The following is a 15,163-nucleotide window of genomic DNA, read 5'->3' as shown; positions in this document are numbered from 1 at the left end:
AGAATAATAATGAAAATGTTCACTTTCAATAACGAACAACACTTTGAATTTCAGTATCTGCTTCATTTCAGTGTTGAATTGAAATAGCACTTTGGTAACAACTTGACCTTTACCATTTGGTACCACAACCTCCAAACATGATTATTTTATGATTTTGCCTTCAGAAAAAAATTCTGTTAGTTAAAATGTTAAAAGTTAATGCACTAATTTTGAAAGGCATAAGTTTCTGGTTTGACTGATCCAGCCCAGAACAACCTTTAAGTGTCAAGCTAAATAATCGATCTGTAGAATAATCAGTTAAAGTTATTTGTGACAAGGTGGCATCCATATTGAGTCAATTTATTCTTATTTCGCCATGGCAAGACAAATGGAGAGAATAAAACTGGCTTACAGTTGCATTAGATAGAGCTTGGCACGATCTTTTGACCAAGAAAGGGAGTAATTAATACAGTTTAATCAGAAATGGAATTGCTTTCCTCAGGCAGGAATGACAGTATTTTGTATTAACGGCAAACCTTTAACTTGGCATTACTTAGTCACTGTTTCTCCATTGGATCCTCTCTGTTTAACCTTGGTAGTGTCCTGCACTGTGGGCTTTAGCCCTCACCTAGGTTTCTCACTGATTTCTTATGATAACAATAGAAGTCATGAAGCATTTACTGAGACTCTTGGTATGAAATTGTCTTTCAAGATAAGACTATGCAAGCTCAACTAAGACTATTAACACTCATGCATTACATGGAATATATTTAATAATGTGCATGCACTGGTTATACAATTGGCAGTACAGGAACAATTCTTAAGCACTTACTTTAAATGTTTTGACTAATTTTAGAGACATGGTTTATGAGATGGGCAAGGAATACAATTCAGACAAATCATTCCATTTCAATTGTTTGAGCAAACAATTTTTCTAGGATTTTCGTTTATGTTTTAAGTATGTGTTTATGGTTTATCTTTTCTGTGACACTATATCATATGTTTTCATTATCAGGATTACACGAGGACAGTATAGAACCTCATTAGTACAGTGTATAAGCCTATATTAACTTGCAACAAAGGAAATTTAAGTCATTGTTAAGAAATTCATAGTTCTATATTGAAGCTCATCTAAGCATAATACTCCTTATCATGACAGTACAGTCCCTCTTAAATTCAATCGACTTAGACAAATGATTGATGCACAAATTGAAATCGTTCTATCAGACAGTTCTTGATAAGTGCTGCTATGTGGGCTAAGCAGCATTTCTATCAGATTGTTTGACTTCCTTCAGACATTTCCTTTCTTAAAATGCTTCACTTATTCCAGCAAAATACAATACGTATCAAATTGGTAAGTGCTACTCTCTATGGCTGTTTCACCTCCATCCTCTTTTGTTTTCCTTCAAGTCATCCAACACATTCCAGCCATTCTGTGACAGAGTTGGTTTAATCTTGGCATCGCTAGCAGATGCCCATCATCTGATGGAGAAATACCAATATTTCCAGGTAGAAAAGTGTAAGTTTAGAATAAGTGTCACAAGTCTCTGAGATGATGTTGAGGCTATTCTGTTTCATGCTTATTGTCTGCTGACACCAGTAAATGACAAAAACAACATTCTTGTATAACTTTAAATGATATTTGGAAACTTTGACACAAAACCGTGTGGATCTATTGCATTATGTCTAACCTGCATTTGTTAGTCAAAATTATAATTGGATATATCTCAGCATGAACTGTTTGGATCTTTTACAGCAGTGGAAAAACCATGAATTCAGGCACTTTCTGGTTTACTAAGTTACTTAATTTGAGTGTAAAGTGTTAAAAAGGCCTTGTCTTTATGTTGAGTTAACTGATTATAATAATTATCATTTAGACATATTGTCCAAAATGTGTCTCAAGGTTCATCTTCCTTGCTTTCACATATGTTTGAACTAAATCTATTTGACATGATATGGTTAAAAATCCACTACAGTAAAGTGCCTATGATCAGCCTGCTTCTGTCAGTGAAATATCTGTGATACAATGCCGTGTTGCCACTGAAATATCGTTAATTATTGAGGAATTAATTTGCACACTCTCACTGAACAATGTGCTAGTTATTGGAAGTTATTTTTCAGGTAAAAAAGGGAGATTTGTTTTTTATACCTAATTGCTTTCGTGGAATTAGATGAATGATTGTATGAACTTGTGCCAGTCTTCATCCGAGTGTACAGTGCAGTCTACAATTTAGTTGGAATAACCACACCTCACCACAGTAAAGATGATGATCTGTATGAGCAACATAAACTGCCTGAATGAATGGTTTATAAAGACCCGTATCTACGTAAAGCTATGAAAATGTATGGGCTGCATCTGCTGATATATGCATTGCATACTCTGCCCATTGGCGTGCTTCTGTGGGTTAAAGTAAACTCTCAAAATATTTACTGTAGATTAAAAGCATACCCTTAGTGAAGTGTGATATATTCATAGTGGGCTTCAATAGTAAGTATACAAACTTTGATAAATCCAATTAAAAACCTTCCTTAACATTTGTTCTCTAAACTGTTACAGAGATTCTGTTTTCTCAATATAGGAATGATGAAAGGTGCTTGCTTAGAGAAAGGTCTAGGATCTCTTTACTTTCTGTCTTTTATCTACAGTTGTTTTTTTTTTCCCCAATTCTTGCCCTGATGGTGACAGTAATACTGAAGGAATGATTTGAATTGCCCAAAAATGTATTTGAAGCCACATGGTCATTTATCATTGGATATAATCTTTGGAAAAATAAAGAAAAAAAAGCACACATGAAAGACAAGCACAACATTAAAAGGTACACTTTCCCATAGATGGTACCTGTTTATTTCAGGGCTATGCAAAGACAAGTGTTAGATTTAATTGATGTCAGCATGGTGCCCAAAGCTTTAAAGAAATAACACTTGGAATATTTTGTTTTAGCTAACAGCAGTGAGAGAATATTCAGTTAGCAACTATGTAGAGATATCAATGATTTTATTCCACCCTCCCTTTGCACAGCCCAGCTACATTGTTACTTTATCAGCTCCAGATACAGTTCAGATTTCAGAAACCTGCTGAATGAATCCTTCTCCATCAAATTCAGCACTCTCTTCTGAGCCAGTTGAAAGGTTGAAGGTGAAGGATCAACAAGGCTCTTCATGGTCATCTCCTTGGTGTAGTGATCAACATTGATCTGCAGAACAGGAGGCGAAAACTCAAGATGTGTACTTGTTAGATTGTGAAGTATCATTTTTGGAACAGGATTGTTCATTAAGAATCTTTGGGTTAAAGTCAGATTTTTTTGTTGTGGTATTATTTTGTTTGATGCAGTGCTTTTGCCTGAAACATCAATTCTCCTGCTCCTCGGATGCTGCCCGACCACCAGATGATATCTGCCACCTCTGCCAGTGTGTGGCACAGACTATAAAAATTATTTGTGAAAGTTTACTCCCATGATTCCTCCTTTGTCTATATTGTGTCAAGCTGCTATCTAAAAATCAGTGGTCAAGCACAGACCACTAGTGAGTGAGTCTAAATAGAAAAGGTACATGGTTAATTAACAAGATGGATTGCTAAATGATATCAATCAGTACAGTTTACATTACTAGTCAGGCACTTTTGGGAATGGTACAGAATTACAAAGGACTTTTGGGAATGGTACAGAATACATCTGCTCCCTGCAAAGGCGAGCATAGAATTCCTGTCTTCATCCAAAGACTGGTCAGTTAGATTGGTCAGTTACTGATCAGCCATGACTTTAGAGACTGATGGAGCAGGCTCAAAGAGTTGAAAGGCTACTCCTGCTCCTAAATTTTACTTGGACAGTGCAACTTTAACATTCAGGACCGTTACTCTATGGAACACTTGCTTTAAAATCAAGTACATTTGGAAATTCAGCATGGTTAAAAACTGAACGTTTCATGTGATCTTTGCATTCAGAGTATTTCTGAAGACATAGCACTATAAGCAAACCTATAAATGGAAAGTACTTCATGCACACTATCAACATTATCATGAGGATTATTTATTTCATGATAAGAAAGTTTATGGATGTTTATAAAGGCTATTCTGAAGTGGAATAAGGATTATATTTTGTCAAGTTTTCCTATAAAGTATGAATTAATCATGTTATGAAAACATGTCCTGTATTCTTATTTGTAAGTAGAGAATTATTTTGTGAGCAGAGTTTACAATGGAGATCTTCATAATAACTGACCTCAAACTTACAATATGTCAACAACTGTCCCTTACACTGCCACTATGTTTCATAACTCTATCAATGTGGAGTCCCAATACATTCCAGATGTTATGATGTGCATGGTGTCTGATCACCATTGACTAATCTTCTCTGGGGTTATGATATAATTTTAACATTACCTCTTGCAGAAAGGCCTTATTGTTTCCCAAAGTAAATAAAACATTTTGGTCTTGGATCACTACAGATGGAAACAGTACTTTAATAATGTCTAGTCTCTGTTACTGCTTTTCATGTTAGAACCAACTGATTTTTAGATTAGATTACTTACAGTGTGGAAACAGGCCCTTCGGCCCAACAAGTCCACACCACCCCGCCGAAGCGCAACCCACCCATACCCCTACATCTACCCCTTACCTAATGCTACGGGCAATTTAGCATGGCCAATTCACCTGACCTGCACATCTTTGGACTGTGGGAGGAAACCGGAGCACCCAGAGGAAACCCACACAGACACGGGAGGACGTGCAAACTCCACACAGTCAGTCACCTGAGGTGGGAATTGAACCCAGGTCTCTGGCGCTGTGAGGCAGCAGTGCTAACCACTGTGCCACCGTGCCAGTTTTTGATAGTTTTATAATGAACCAGCTCAATCACTGCAATGCCTAGAAAAATGACATGAGTGTTCTGATTTCAAATCTGAAGCACAAAGCTATTAAATGCTGATTAAATTGTATTCTTCACTAAAATGACTTCCTTGATGAAGTGAAAGCCAGCAATAACTGTGTGAAGGGAAATAATAATAGATTCCCCATGTTCAGTTAGAAAGAGAGTAGTTCCAACCATCCAGCTCAGTAACGTCCTCATGACCCAGCCCATACCATCTGTCCACACCTTCCTTCCCACCTTCCACCATCCCCTCTGACCTATTACCTTCCCCCTACCTCCATCCACCTATTGCACTCTCAGCTATCTTTCCCCCAGCCCTACCCCCCTCCCATTTATCTCTCTACCCCCGAGGCTCCCAGCCTCATTCCTGATGAAGGGCTTTTGTCTGAAACGTCAATTTTCATGCTCCTCAGATGCTGCCTGACCTGCTGGGCTTTCTTAGCACCACACTCTCGACTGCTATATTTCCATGTCAAACAAAGGCACATTTGCACCTTCTCCTCTGTGGATTGACCAACCTCTTTTGGAGCCTCTTTTTCAATGAAATCCTCATAGATCTTCTTTGCCTTGGAAGCCAGCTTAATGGGTGATTTGGTTGCTTTGTAGTCCTCACAGGCCATCCAGAACTCAATGTTCTCCTCGCTATGTTCTGACTGGAGGAAAGCTTTGAAGGCAGCCTGCCCATCTGGAAACAAATCAGTGGAAAATATCTTTCTAAGTTTATCATGTTCACCACAGCCATCAGCTGGAATAGATTAAATGAGAAAAGTTCATGATTTAATCACAAACACTTTCATTCTACTGTCGATTAAATCTGGCTACGGTGTTTGACATTCTTGGCCATATGTGGTTGATACCATATATGAGAAAGTTTGGTAACTGTTTTGATATGGACCACTGCGGTGAAAAACATTGTCCAGATGTCAGCAAAGGGCAAACAACACAAGAGATGACCAACCAGCATCCCCTGATGTGAGCAACATTTGTGTTCAACTCTGCAGTTCAGATAACCACAGATTAAAATCTGCTTTTTGCGTTCAAAACTTTTTATAAGACACATCATAAAATGTAATTTCAACAAATGCCAATGTTTTGACATGTCTAGTTTCAGAGATCTTTTGAGCGCCAGAATGTTATCAATGAAAAATTAGGTGGAGGAATTCCATAAACCTGGATGGCAGGCAATTTTTTTAATGAGGTTTAATGGTCTGGGTGCCGTAGCTGAAGAAATAGCATAACCCTCTCGGCACTACAATGTGCCTGCCACTGCACCTCATTGAAGGCAATGGGAAGGAGCTACTGCTTGGCAGATAGGAGTAAAATGTCAGTGACAGGATGCTATCGAAGAGAACCTCAGGAATGATCTCCATCTGTCTGTTTCCAAGAGGAGGGTATTTCAGAAGGGGCTTGCAATTGGCCAGGGTGAGCTTGTCTCAAGGAAGATCTGCGTGGTCTTCCCAGAATTTACCCTTTCTGACCTAATTGCTCACTTTAGGCTGTCATCACCCGGTGCACTCAAACCACTACTTAAAACAACAGTGGGGTGATTTGTTTTTCATTGCTAGAAATGCTGAATATGACTTTGTTAAGCTTTTCTAAAAATTATGTACATTTACATAGAATTTACAGCACAGAAATAGACAATCTGGCTCAATAGTTTTATTTCAACAACCTAAACGAGCCTTGGAGTACCTTATTTATGAACCCCTCTCAGTATACCATTCTTTTCCTTTTTCTGATATGTATTTGCCTATCTTCCCAAATATATTTATACTATGCATGTCAACAGTGGTAGGACGTTCCACATTCTAACTGAGCAAATGCACTTTCCCCTTTCTTCTGTACCAACTTATTAGTGGCTATTTTATATTTGTGGCCCCTGGTTTTACACAATTCACAAGTGGAAACATCTTTGCAACATCCATCAACCCTCCATATAATTATATGGAGCTCCATCAGATCATTCCCCCAGTCTTCCATTTTCTAGAGAAATTAGCCTGCTCATCTTTCCTGCTAATTATAAATCCTTAGTTGTGGTACAATTTATGTAAATTATTTTTACTTCTTCTGCAATGTCTCTATATTTTGTAACAAGAGGAGAAACACTGTGTACAGTATGCCATGTGATCTAACTAAGGTTCTTTATGTATTTCCCATAACATTTAAACTTTATCCCTATAAGCGTGAACCTGAGTCCTTTGCATTTTGGGGAGCTAATGATTTTTGCGAATTGTGAATATGTACCCTCAAATTCCATTTGCTCCTTTGACCCATTTGGAAACTTATTTTACAAGGGATATGTGATCTCCTTAATCTTCCTATCAAAATGCACCACTACACTTGTTTATAATAAAATGCATTTATTATTTACATAGTCATCCCACAAGATTATTAGTACCTTAATTTATGAAAATGGTTTCCAAAACATGAATTATGGCTCCCCAATTTATTATCATCCACATATTAAAATTGTACTTCCAAATACAGAAGATTCACATGTTCCTTTTAAATGGTAGAATGAATTTGGGGAGTCAGGCACGTAGTTAGGTTCAGCAGAATTTCCAGCTTCTGATTTGCTCTCGTAGCCATAGTAACTGTACAGGTGGTCTACTTAATTTTCTGGTCAATGACGAAAATGTTTTTAATGGGGCATTTGATGGCAGTTGTCGAATGTTATGGGAAGAAAGTTAGACATATACTTGCCTGGCAGATGCTTGCCTCGCATGAATATTAGATGCCAATTACCTCCTCAAACTCAACTCTGGGTCTTGAACTGCTTCATTATCTGAGGAGTTGCCAGTGATATTAAACAATGTGCAATTATCAACAGGCAACCCCAATTCTGAATTTAAGGTGGAAGGTAGGTCATTGGTGAAGCAGCCAAAAATAGTTTGGCACAGGACACTAGCTTTATGGACTCACATCATTGTGACCTGGGGTTGAAACCTCCAGCAGTGAACTTTGTGTAAGTTATTACTCCAGCTAGTGGAGGGTTTCTCCACACAGTCTCCATTAACTTTAATTTGACTAGGGCTCCTTGACATCACTTAGGAGAAAGTGAGGGCTGCAGATGCTGAGATCAGAATCAAAAACTGTGGCGCTGGAAAAGCACAGTGGGTCAGGCAGCATCCAAGGAGAAGGAGAGTCAACATTTTGAGTATAAGCTCTTCAACAGGAATGTGGGGGGTCCCAAGCGGGGTGAGAGATAAATGATAAATGGGAGGAGCTGGGGCTGGGGGGGTGGGGGTGGGGGTGGGGGAAGGTACCTAGGAATATGATAGCTAGGAATGGATGAAGGTGGGGTGGGGGGTGAGGTGTGATGGTGATAGGTTGGAGTGGAAGGTGGAGTGGATAGGTGGGAAGGAAGATGCACAGGTAGGACAGGTGGTGTTGAATTGGCGGGTTGGATCTGGGATAAGGAGGGGGAAGGGAGATGAGGAAATTGATGAAATCAACATTGATTCGGTATGGTTGGAGGGTCTCAAGGTGGAGGATGAGGTGTTCTTTCTCCAGTTGTCATTTGGCAAGGATTTGGCAGTGGAGGAGGCCCGTGACTTGCCTGTCCTTTGCAGAGTGGGATGGGGAGTTGAAGTGATCAGCCACAGGGCAGTGGGGTTGTTTAATACCCCAAAGATGTTCTTGAAACATTTCGCAAGTTGGTGTCCTGTCTCCCCAATGTAGAGGAGACCACATCGACAGCAATGGACACAGTAGAGGAGGCATTTGGAGGTGCAAGAAAATCTCTGCCAGATGTGAAAGCATCCTTTGGGGCCTTGGATGGAGGTGTGGGTGCACCTTGACATCACACTTAGTCAAATGTTGCCTTGATGTTAGTTACTCTCATCTCACCTTGGGATTTCAGCTCTCGTGCCTATATTTGGACTAAGGCTATGATAACATCTAGAACTGAATGGTTCTTGTGGACTATTCAAACCTGAGCATTCATGAGTGGTTTAGATTAGATTACCTACAGTATGGAAACAGGCCCCTTGGCCCAACAAGTCCACACTGACCTGCCGAAGAGTAACCCACCCAGACCCATTCCCCTACCCTATATTCACCCCTGACACTATGGGCAATTTAGCATGGCCAATTCACCTGACCTGCATATCTTTGGATTGTGGGAGGAAACTGGAGCACCCGGAGGAAACCCACACAGACACGGGGGGAGTGTGTAAACTCTACACAGACAGTCGCCCGAGGCTGGAATTGAACCTGGGTCTCTGGTGCTGTGAGGCAGCACTGCTAACCACTGAGCTAGCGTGCCGCCCCTAAGTAAGTATTCCTATTCAACTGTCCAATTATTGCACCATGAATCTGCTAATGATTGAGAACAGATTGGTGGTACAGTAATTGGTCAAATTGAATTTATCCTACTGTTTGCAGACAGGATTCAGATGGGCAATTTTCCACTCTGGGTCAATGTCATTGTTGTCGCTGTACTGGAACAGCTTGATTAGGGGATTGCCCAGTTCAGGAGCCTAGGCCATTGGCACTGCAATCCGGTTATTAGCAGGCTCATACTGTCTACAGCCACTTCTTGATACCATGTAGAGTGAATTAAATCAGCTGAAGAGTGGATTCAGCTCTGGTGGAGCCTTTAGTCGTGAGTCAAGCCAGCTCATCCGATGGGCACTTCAGACTGAATGTGGTAACCTTGTCTTTTGCACTGATAGGCTGAGTTCTGCAATCATTGAAGATGAACATATCCAAATCCATCCCCCTCCTCCTGTGGGTTGTACAATCGTCTGTTGTCTTTCACAACTGGATGTGACAGTGCAAAGCTTTGATCTGATCTGTTTGTTATGTGATCATTTATCTCTGTCGACAGAGTGAGGCTTCCCTTTGAACGTGCATGCAACCCAGAGCTGGAGCTTCACCAGATTAGCGCCTTCTATTTAGATATGCCTGATGTTATGTCTGACATAGTCTGCTGCCACCCTCATTGAACCAGGGTTGCCGCTTGGCTTGAGGGTCATGGTGGGGTGAAAGATATATAACCAGACCACGAAATTACAGATTGTGGTGGAATGTAATTCTGCTACTGGGTCATTTCGCTATCATAAAAGTGCTAAATGAAGACAAGATGTTGTTATTATGCTACACCAGGAAATCTATGTTCTGAAAGAAACAAAGTGACTACATGTTTTGAGATTTTTAAAACGGATTATCAATAAGATTTCTTACAGTTGTTCATCAGAAGTTTCTCCAGAGATTCACGCCACTTCAGTGCCTCTAGTTGGGAAGGCCTACAAAACAAAACAATGTATTATTTTAAGAAAGTAAGGACTTACATGTTCAACCCACTTTCAAAAGGCTGTCATTAGATAAACAGTATGACTGAATAAATGTAGAGATAAATTTGCAAAATAGCTGTTGTGGTTTATTGGATATTATGAATACCAGCAGGTGATGAATTTTATTTCCATATCTTGATATTATACTTCCCATAACAATGGAGAGTGTCTCCCTCAAAAGAGCAGCTTGTATCTATACAGCTCTAGCAACATTCTCCTGGAGTGATTCACAGAGGCATACATCAAAATGGTTGCTAAGCTAAATACTAAAGAGGCATTTGGCTCACCTTATTTGGGTTTTGTGTATCACCACAGATATTAATGAAGTTGTTTTTTTGGCTTCTCTGTGCAGTTAAAATATACTTAGTATGTCTTGGTTTGGTTTAATTGAGCAGTTCTACCCACCAGGAATTTCATACGCAGCAAGCTTTAAAATTAGTTTCACTGCCTTCATTACAACATCTTTAGCATCTGTTTAACCATCAAAAATAACTGAAAGAACTGGGCATGCTGTAAATCAGAAACAAAAGCAGAAATTGCTGGAAAAGCTCTAGCAGGTCTGGTAGCATCTGTAGAGAGAAAGCAGTGGTAATATTCTGGATCAAGTAACCCTCCCTTAGAACTGATGGTAGCCAGGAAAATGTCATTTTATGTACAGAGGATAGGGGCAAACGGGTAAAGAGGAAACAATAGGTGAGAATAAAGCCCAAAGAGAGAGAAGAGTTGGAGTAGATAACAATCTGGCACAAGAGGGTGAATTATTAGTGTCAACAGTGTATTGTGTCTAATAGCAGACTATGTGATAACAAGGCCTGGTGTGTGGGGATTGGGGGGTGGGGGGTTGGGGGGGGGGGGTGGGGGGGAAGGACATGGGCGGGTTTAAGCACTAAAGTTATTGAACTTGATATTGAGTCCAGAAGGCTGCAGGGTCTCCAAGAGGAAAATGATGTGCTATTTGTCCAGCTTGAGTTTCACTTTGCTGGAGCACTGCAGCAAGCCCGAGATAGAGATCGTCAAACCATAAACCATAACCATCAAAAATATTGGGTTTGTGAGTGTTCCACACAGCAGTATTGAACAAGACAAATATTTTATGACATTACATAACAACCCCATTTCTCCAAACGAGACGGGCGAGGACTATTTTGTTTAGGTAACTGATCATTTGGATAACTGATCTGATTGTAAACAAAGAAAGCATTTATGAGATCATGTTCGGATAATCCGAAATTCAGATAATTGATGTTTGGATAACTGAGGTTGTTCTGTATAATGCTCTTTCCTATCAGATTCTGATCATACTGTTTAATCTTACCAAAGTTCCAGCTTTCTAATTGTGAAATTCATAGCAAATGTTTATGGACCTGGAATTCTTCCGCCAGGAGCTAAAAGTAAGCTATAGTTAAATTCTTGCAGGGCAGTTTGCTTAATTTTTGAATTCATAATTTAGGTGGAACTGAAAAGAGAGCCATTTCTTGCTTACAAGAATTTGACTCTACAGTACGTTTTGTCGGGTAGGTGAATTTATTTGTTCAAGATAGTCCTTTTCCCGGTCTAGATATTGTGTCACACACCTGTAAAAGTCATGGTGATTATTAACACATGATAAATGGGAATATCCTTTATACAAGGACTGCCAATGAAATCACCAGCATTTTTCTCTGCATTGTTGTTATTTATTTTATTCATATGCTCTGAATCTTTCCACACTTAGGCAAACAGGAATACTACCAGTTACCAAACATACAGAATGGGCGGTATAGTGGTTAGTACTACTGCCTCACAGCACAGGGACCCAGGTTCGACTCCAGGCTCAGGTAACTGTCTGTGTGGAGTTTGCACATTCTTCCTGTGACTGCATGGGTTTCCTCGGGGTGCTCTGGTTTCCACCAACAATCTAAAGATGTACAGGTTAGGTGGATTGGCCATGCTAAATTGCCCATAGTGTTCAGGGATGTGTAGGTTAGGTACATTAGTTAGAGGTAAAGGTAGAGTAATAGGGTAAGGGAATGGTTCTGGGTGGGTTACTCTTCGGAGGGTTGGTGTGGATTTGTTGGGCCGAAAGGCCTGTTTCCACACTGTAGGGATCCTATTTCACTTGCTCCAATGGTATGTAAACCAGAAAGCAAACAGCTTTCTCTCAATAATGATCTGGGAACCACTGGGAATGCATTCACAATTTTTATAGTTTGTTCCCAAGATTTTCTATTTCCTGCATCTTATCATGTCATCAATATTACTGCCACTGAGATTAAAGGAATGGTCTTCACATCCTAGCGATTAATTTAACCCACTTTTTGCCTTTAGCTGAGAAAGTTATGGGTTTAAATCCAGCGCCAGAACTTGAATGTAAAAATCTCTACTGAAAAGTCTCTAGCTACATTGTTGAAATACAGTGGTTTAGATCAGACATGAAACTGGAGCATTAGTCAAATGAATCTAAAAAGGTCTAATGTATGATTTGAAGAAGAATTACTGGCTAATGTGCCTTCCGTAATATCATCAAAAAGAGACTAGAAGGTCACTTATTGGAGATCTGTAGGATTTTGCAGACATAATGCACTGTAACATCCAATTTTTCATTCTTATGTAAATTACTTTCAAAGATGACATGTTGTATTTGGCGTTTTGCACACATTTAACACAGAAGAAATGCAAACAGTCAGAAATGAATTATCTTTATTTACATGAAATCTGTCAGCAGATAGCAGTCAATACTAAATCAGGGTTACAAAGTGTCTTTTTATGTGTCGAGCAGGATTGAATTATTCATTATTAAGGGCAGGTCAGTATTCCAAATATAAGGAGGCTTGAGATAATCTTTTCCTCTCAACTGCTGTTGTATTTTGATTGAAACTGTGTTTTATCCAGAATCAATTTTACATGAAATACTGTCTCGCCTTAGCATCCAGATTAAGTGGCATTCAGGTTAATTTAGCAGGAAGTTGCTGCCTAGTTATTGCGGAGAGAAACACTCACTTCATGATCACCCACAGAGTGATTTCCAAAGGCCCAAGTGCACAATTCATATTTTTTTTCCCCTCAAAGAATCACAGTCTCACGCAACTTTGATTTTTGGATCATTAATCAGGACTATCCATTTAATAGACGAGCAATTCTCAACAGTCCAAAATTTACTGTTCCAGACCAATGAACAGCGCACACTTAGGCTTGCCCATGTCTCTAATGTTGACAATATTTGGTGCCACAAGTTATTGGAAGTGGGACAGGGAAATGGTGCACTCCCTTTACAGGAAATCTGGAACTTGAGTGATCCAGACAACCCACTGTGGAGCTCATTAAATAATGAGATTGTAGGACTGTGAAGTTATCAGCACATGGACAAAGGAGGAAACGTAAATCAGAGTGTTGAATTCAATATCGAATCCAAGTACAGAAAATGGAAAAAAAAAGAGGAAAAACAGATTAGATTAAGACAAGCAAGGAAAAAGACAGTATAAAAATGTTTTTTAAAAAACATTTTCAGTGAATAAAATCTAAAAGAGCACGATTCTACACTTACCTTGGTTTTATTTTACTTATTTAACAGAAAAGCAACACATTTTTAAGCTCTGATCCCCAGCATCTGCAGTCCTCACTTTCTCCTCGTGGTTATTAATACATGTCACAAGATTAAAACAGTACTTAACTGAAAATGAACAAGCCATGTGGTAAGTTTCGTTTGTATCTCCCATACATTTCATTATATTTTGATGCCTCATCAGACTGCACAATGTTACTTTCATAATGTTAATTACACATCAGCCCCTCTTCAAAACTTGCTGTGAAACACTATTAACCTCACCATTATTTTGGCAGCAATTTCTGGCCCATTATCTACCCAGTGATCAACAAAATCCATTTAGTGAACTTATTTTGACCTGTTATGAGAAGGCTCAATCACATGAAGATAATGTGAGTGTTTAATTCCAGAAAAAAACTCTGCTGATGTCAGATTCAGTGATGTGTCATGTGTGCAGATGTGATCAACAAAATGCTTGCTGATGATACAAACTATAACCATGACGGAGATTTAAATATTCACTTGCAATGTTTTGTCTCATTTGTTTGGGCTGAAGCCTCTATAATTATCATTTATCCCATATGAAAAATAAACCAGAAATTAGCATTTTAAAAACTGGAAAAATTCAGTGGTCAATGTGTTACTAGATGTAGATGAAAGTTTAGAATTCCTCATTTAAAAAAAGTGGCTGATCCTTTACATGTGAAATTTCTTTGAAAAAGAAGTATACATTTTATAATGGGAGAGTGAGTATCAAAATGAGTTTGAGGAGTGTGTTTCTTTCCCTGGAATCTGGTTCCAAATGTAACTGTCAATGGAGGAGGAGAAATTCCTCCATAAAGTTTCAGTTGTTACCGACCCTGAATGTGATAAGGCAACGAAAATACACCCTGCTTTCTCCTTAACTTTGACAACAAAAGCATAAAGTGCTTAACTTGCTTTGGCTCCAAAGCTATCCAGATTTTTAAAAAATCTACACCCAAAGATTGTATTTTATTCTGTAGCTAACTCTCAAGTTGTACATGTGTGATCAGAAGCTTGAATATAAGAACAACTAAAACACGTTATGACACCAGATAACCACAGTGTAAGAAAAGACCAAAAAAAACCAAGTTCTCATTCAATTTTTTGAACTTTTCTCTTTCTCACTATTCTATTTTATTTTCTGTTTCTTCATGTATCTTTTGTTTAATATGCTATTTTGTCTCTCCCTGGCATCATTACTACAGTGTTTCCCTTTTTTTTGTGTTGCATTCTTTTCTATATCCCACTTAACTATCTGTTTTTGCCCTTCATTCTCCAGCTTTGTTTTTCCTATATTTCTCATTTGCCTAGATTCAATGATCTCTGAGCTAATAGACTCCATGCTACCCTGAAATAGATGCTCATCTGATGCATCAATGGTAACTGAGGTGGTGATGGTCGAGAGTGTCAAGTTCCTGGGAGTGATGTTCATCAACAATCTGTCCTGATCCACCCCCATCGATGTGATGGTCAAG

The 15,163-nt window shown here is 39.1% G+C and overlaps 1 protein-coding gene across 1 annotated transcript in view; it reads right to left on the bottom strand.

Annotated features, from left to right (window-relative positions):
- Positions 1-2,783: 2,783 nt before the first annotated feature.
- Positions 2,784-15,163, bottom strand: part of LOC140479663 (regulator of G-protein signaling 5-like) — a 41,341-nt gene continuing 28,961 nt past the window's right edge. The window contains exons 3-5 of the mRNA XM_072573608.1: positions 10,032-10,093; positions 5,363-5,529; positions 2,784-3,173 (exon numbers count right to left, since the gene is read on the bottom strand). Of these exons, the coding sequence (XP_072429709.1) occupies positions 3,012-3,173; positions 5,363-5,529; positions 10,032-10,093 (391 nt within the window). The 3' untranslated portion in view covers positions 2,784-3,011. The remainder of the gene's footprint in view (positions 3,174-5,362; positions 5,530-10,031; positions 10,094-15,163) is intronic.

The sequence above is a fragment of the Chiloscyllium punctatum genome, chromosome 7 (assembly GCF_047496795.1).
Source record: "Chiloscyllium punctatum isolate Juve2018m chromosome 7, sChiPun1.3, whole genome shotgun sequence".
Lineage (NCBI taxonomy): Eukaryota > Metazoa > Chordata > Chondrichthyes > Orectolobiformes > Hemiscylliidae > Chiloscyllium > Chiloscyllium punctatum.
This window is presented reverse-complemented; position numbering and strand designations above follow the sequence as displayed.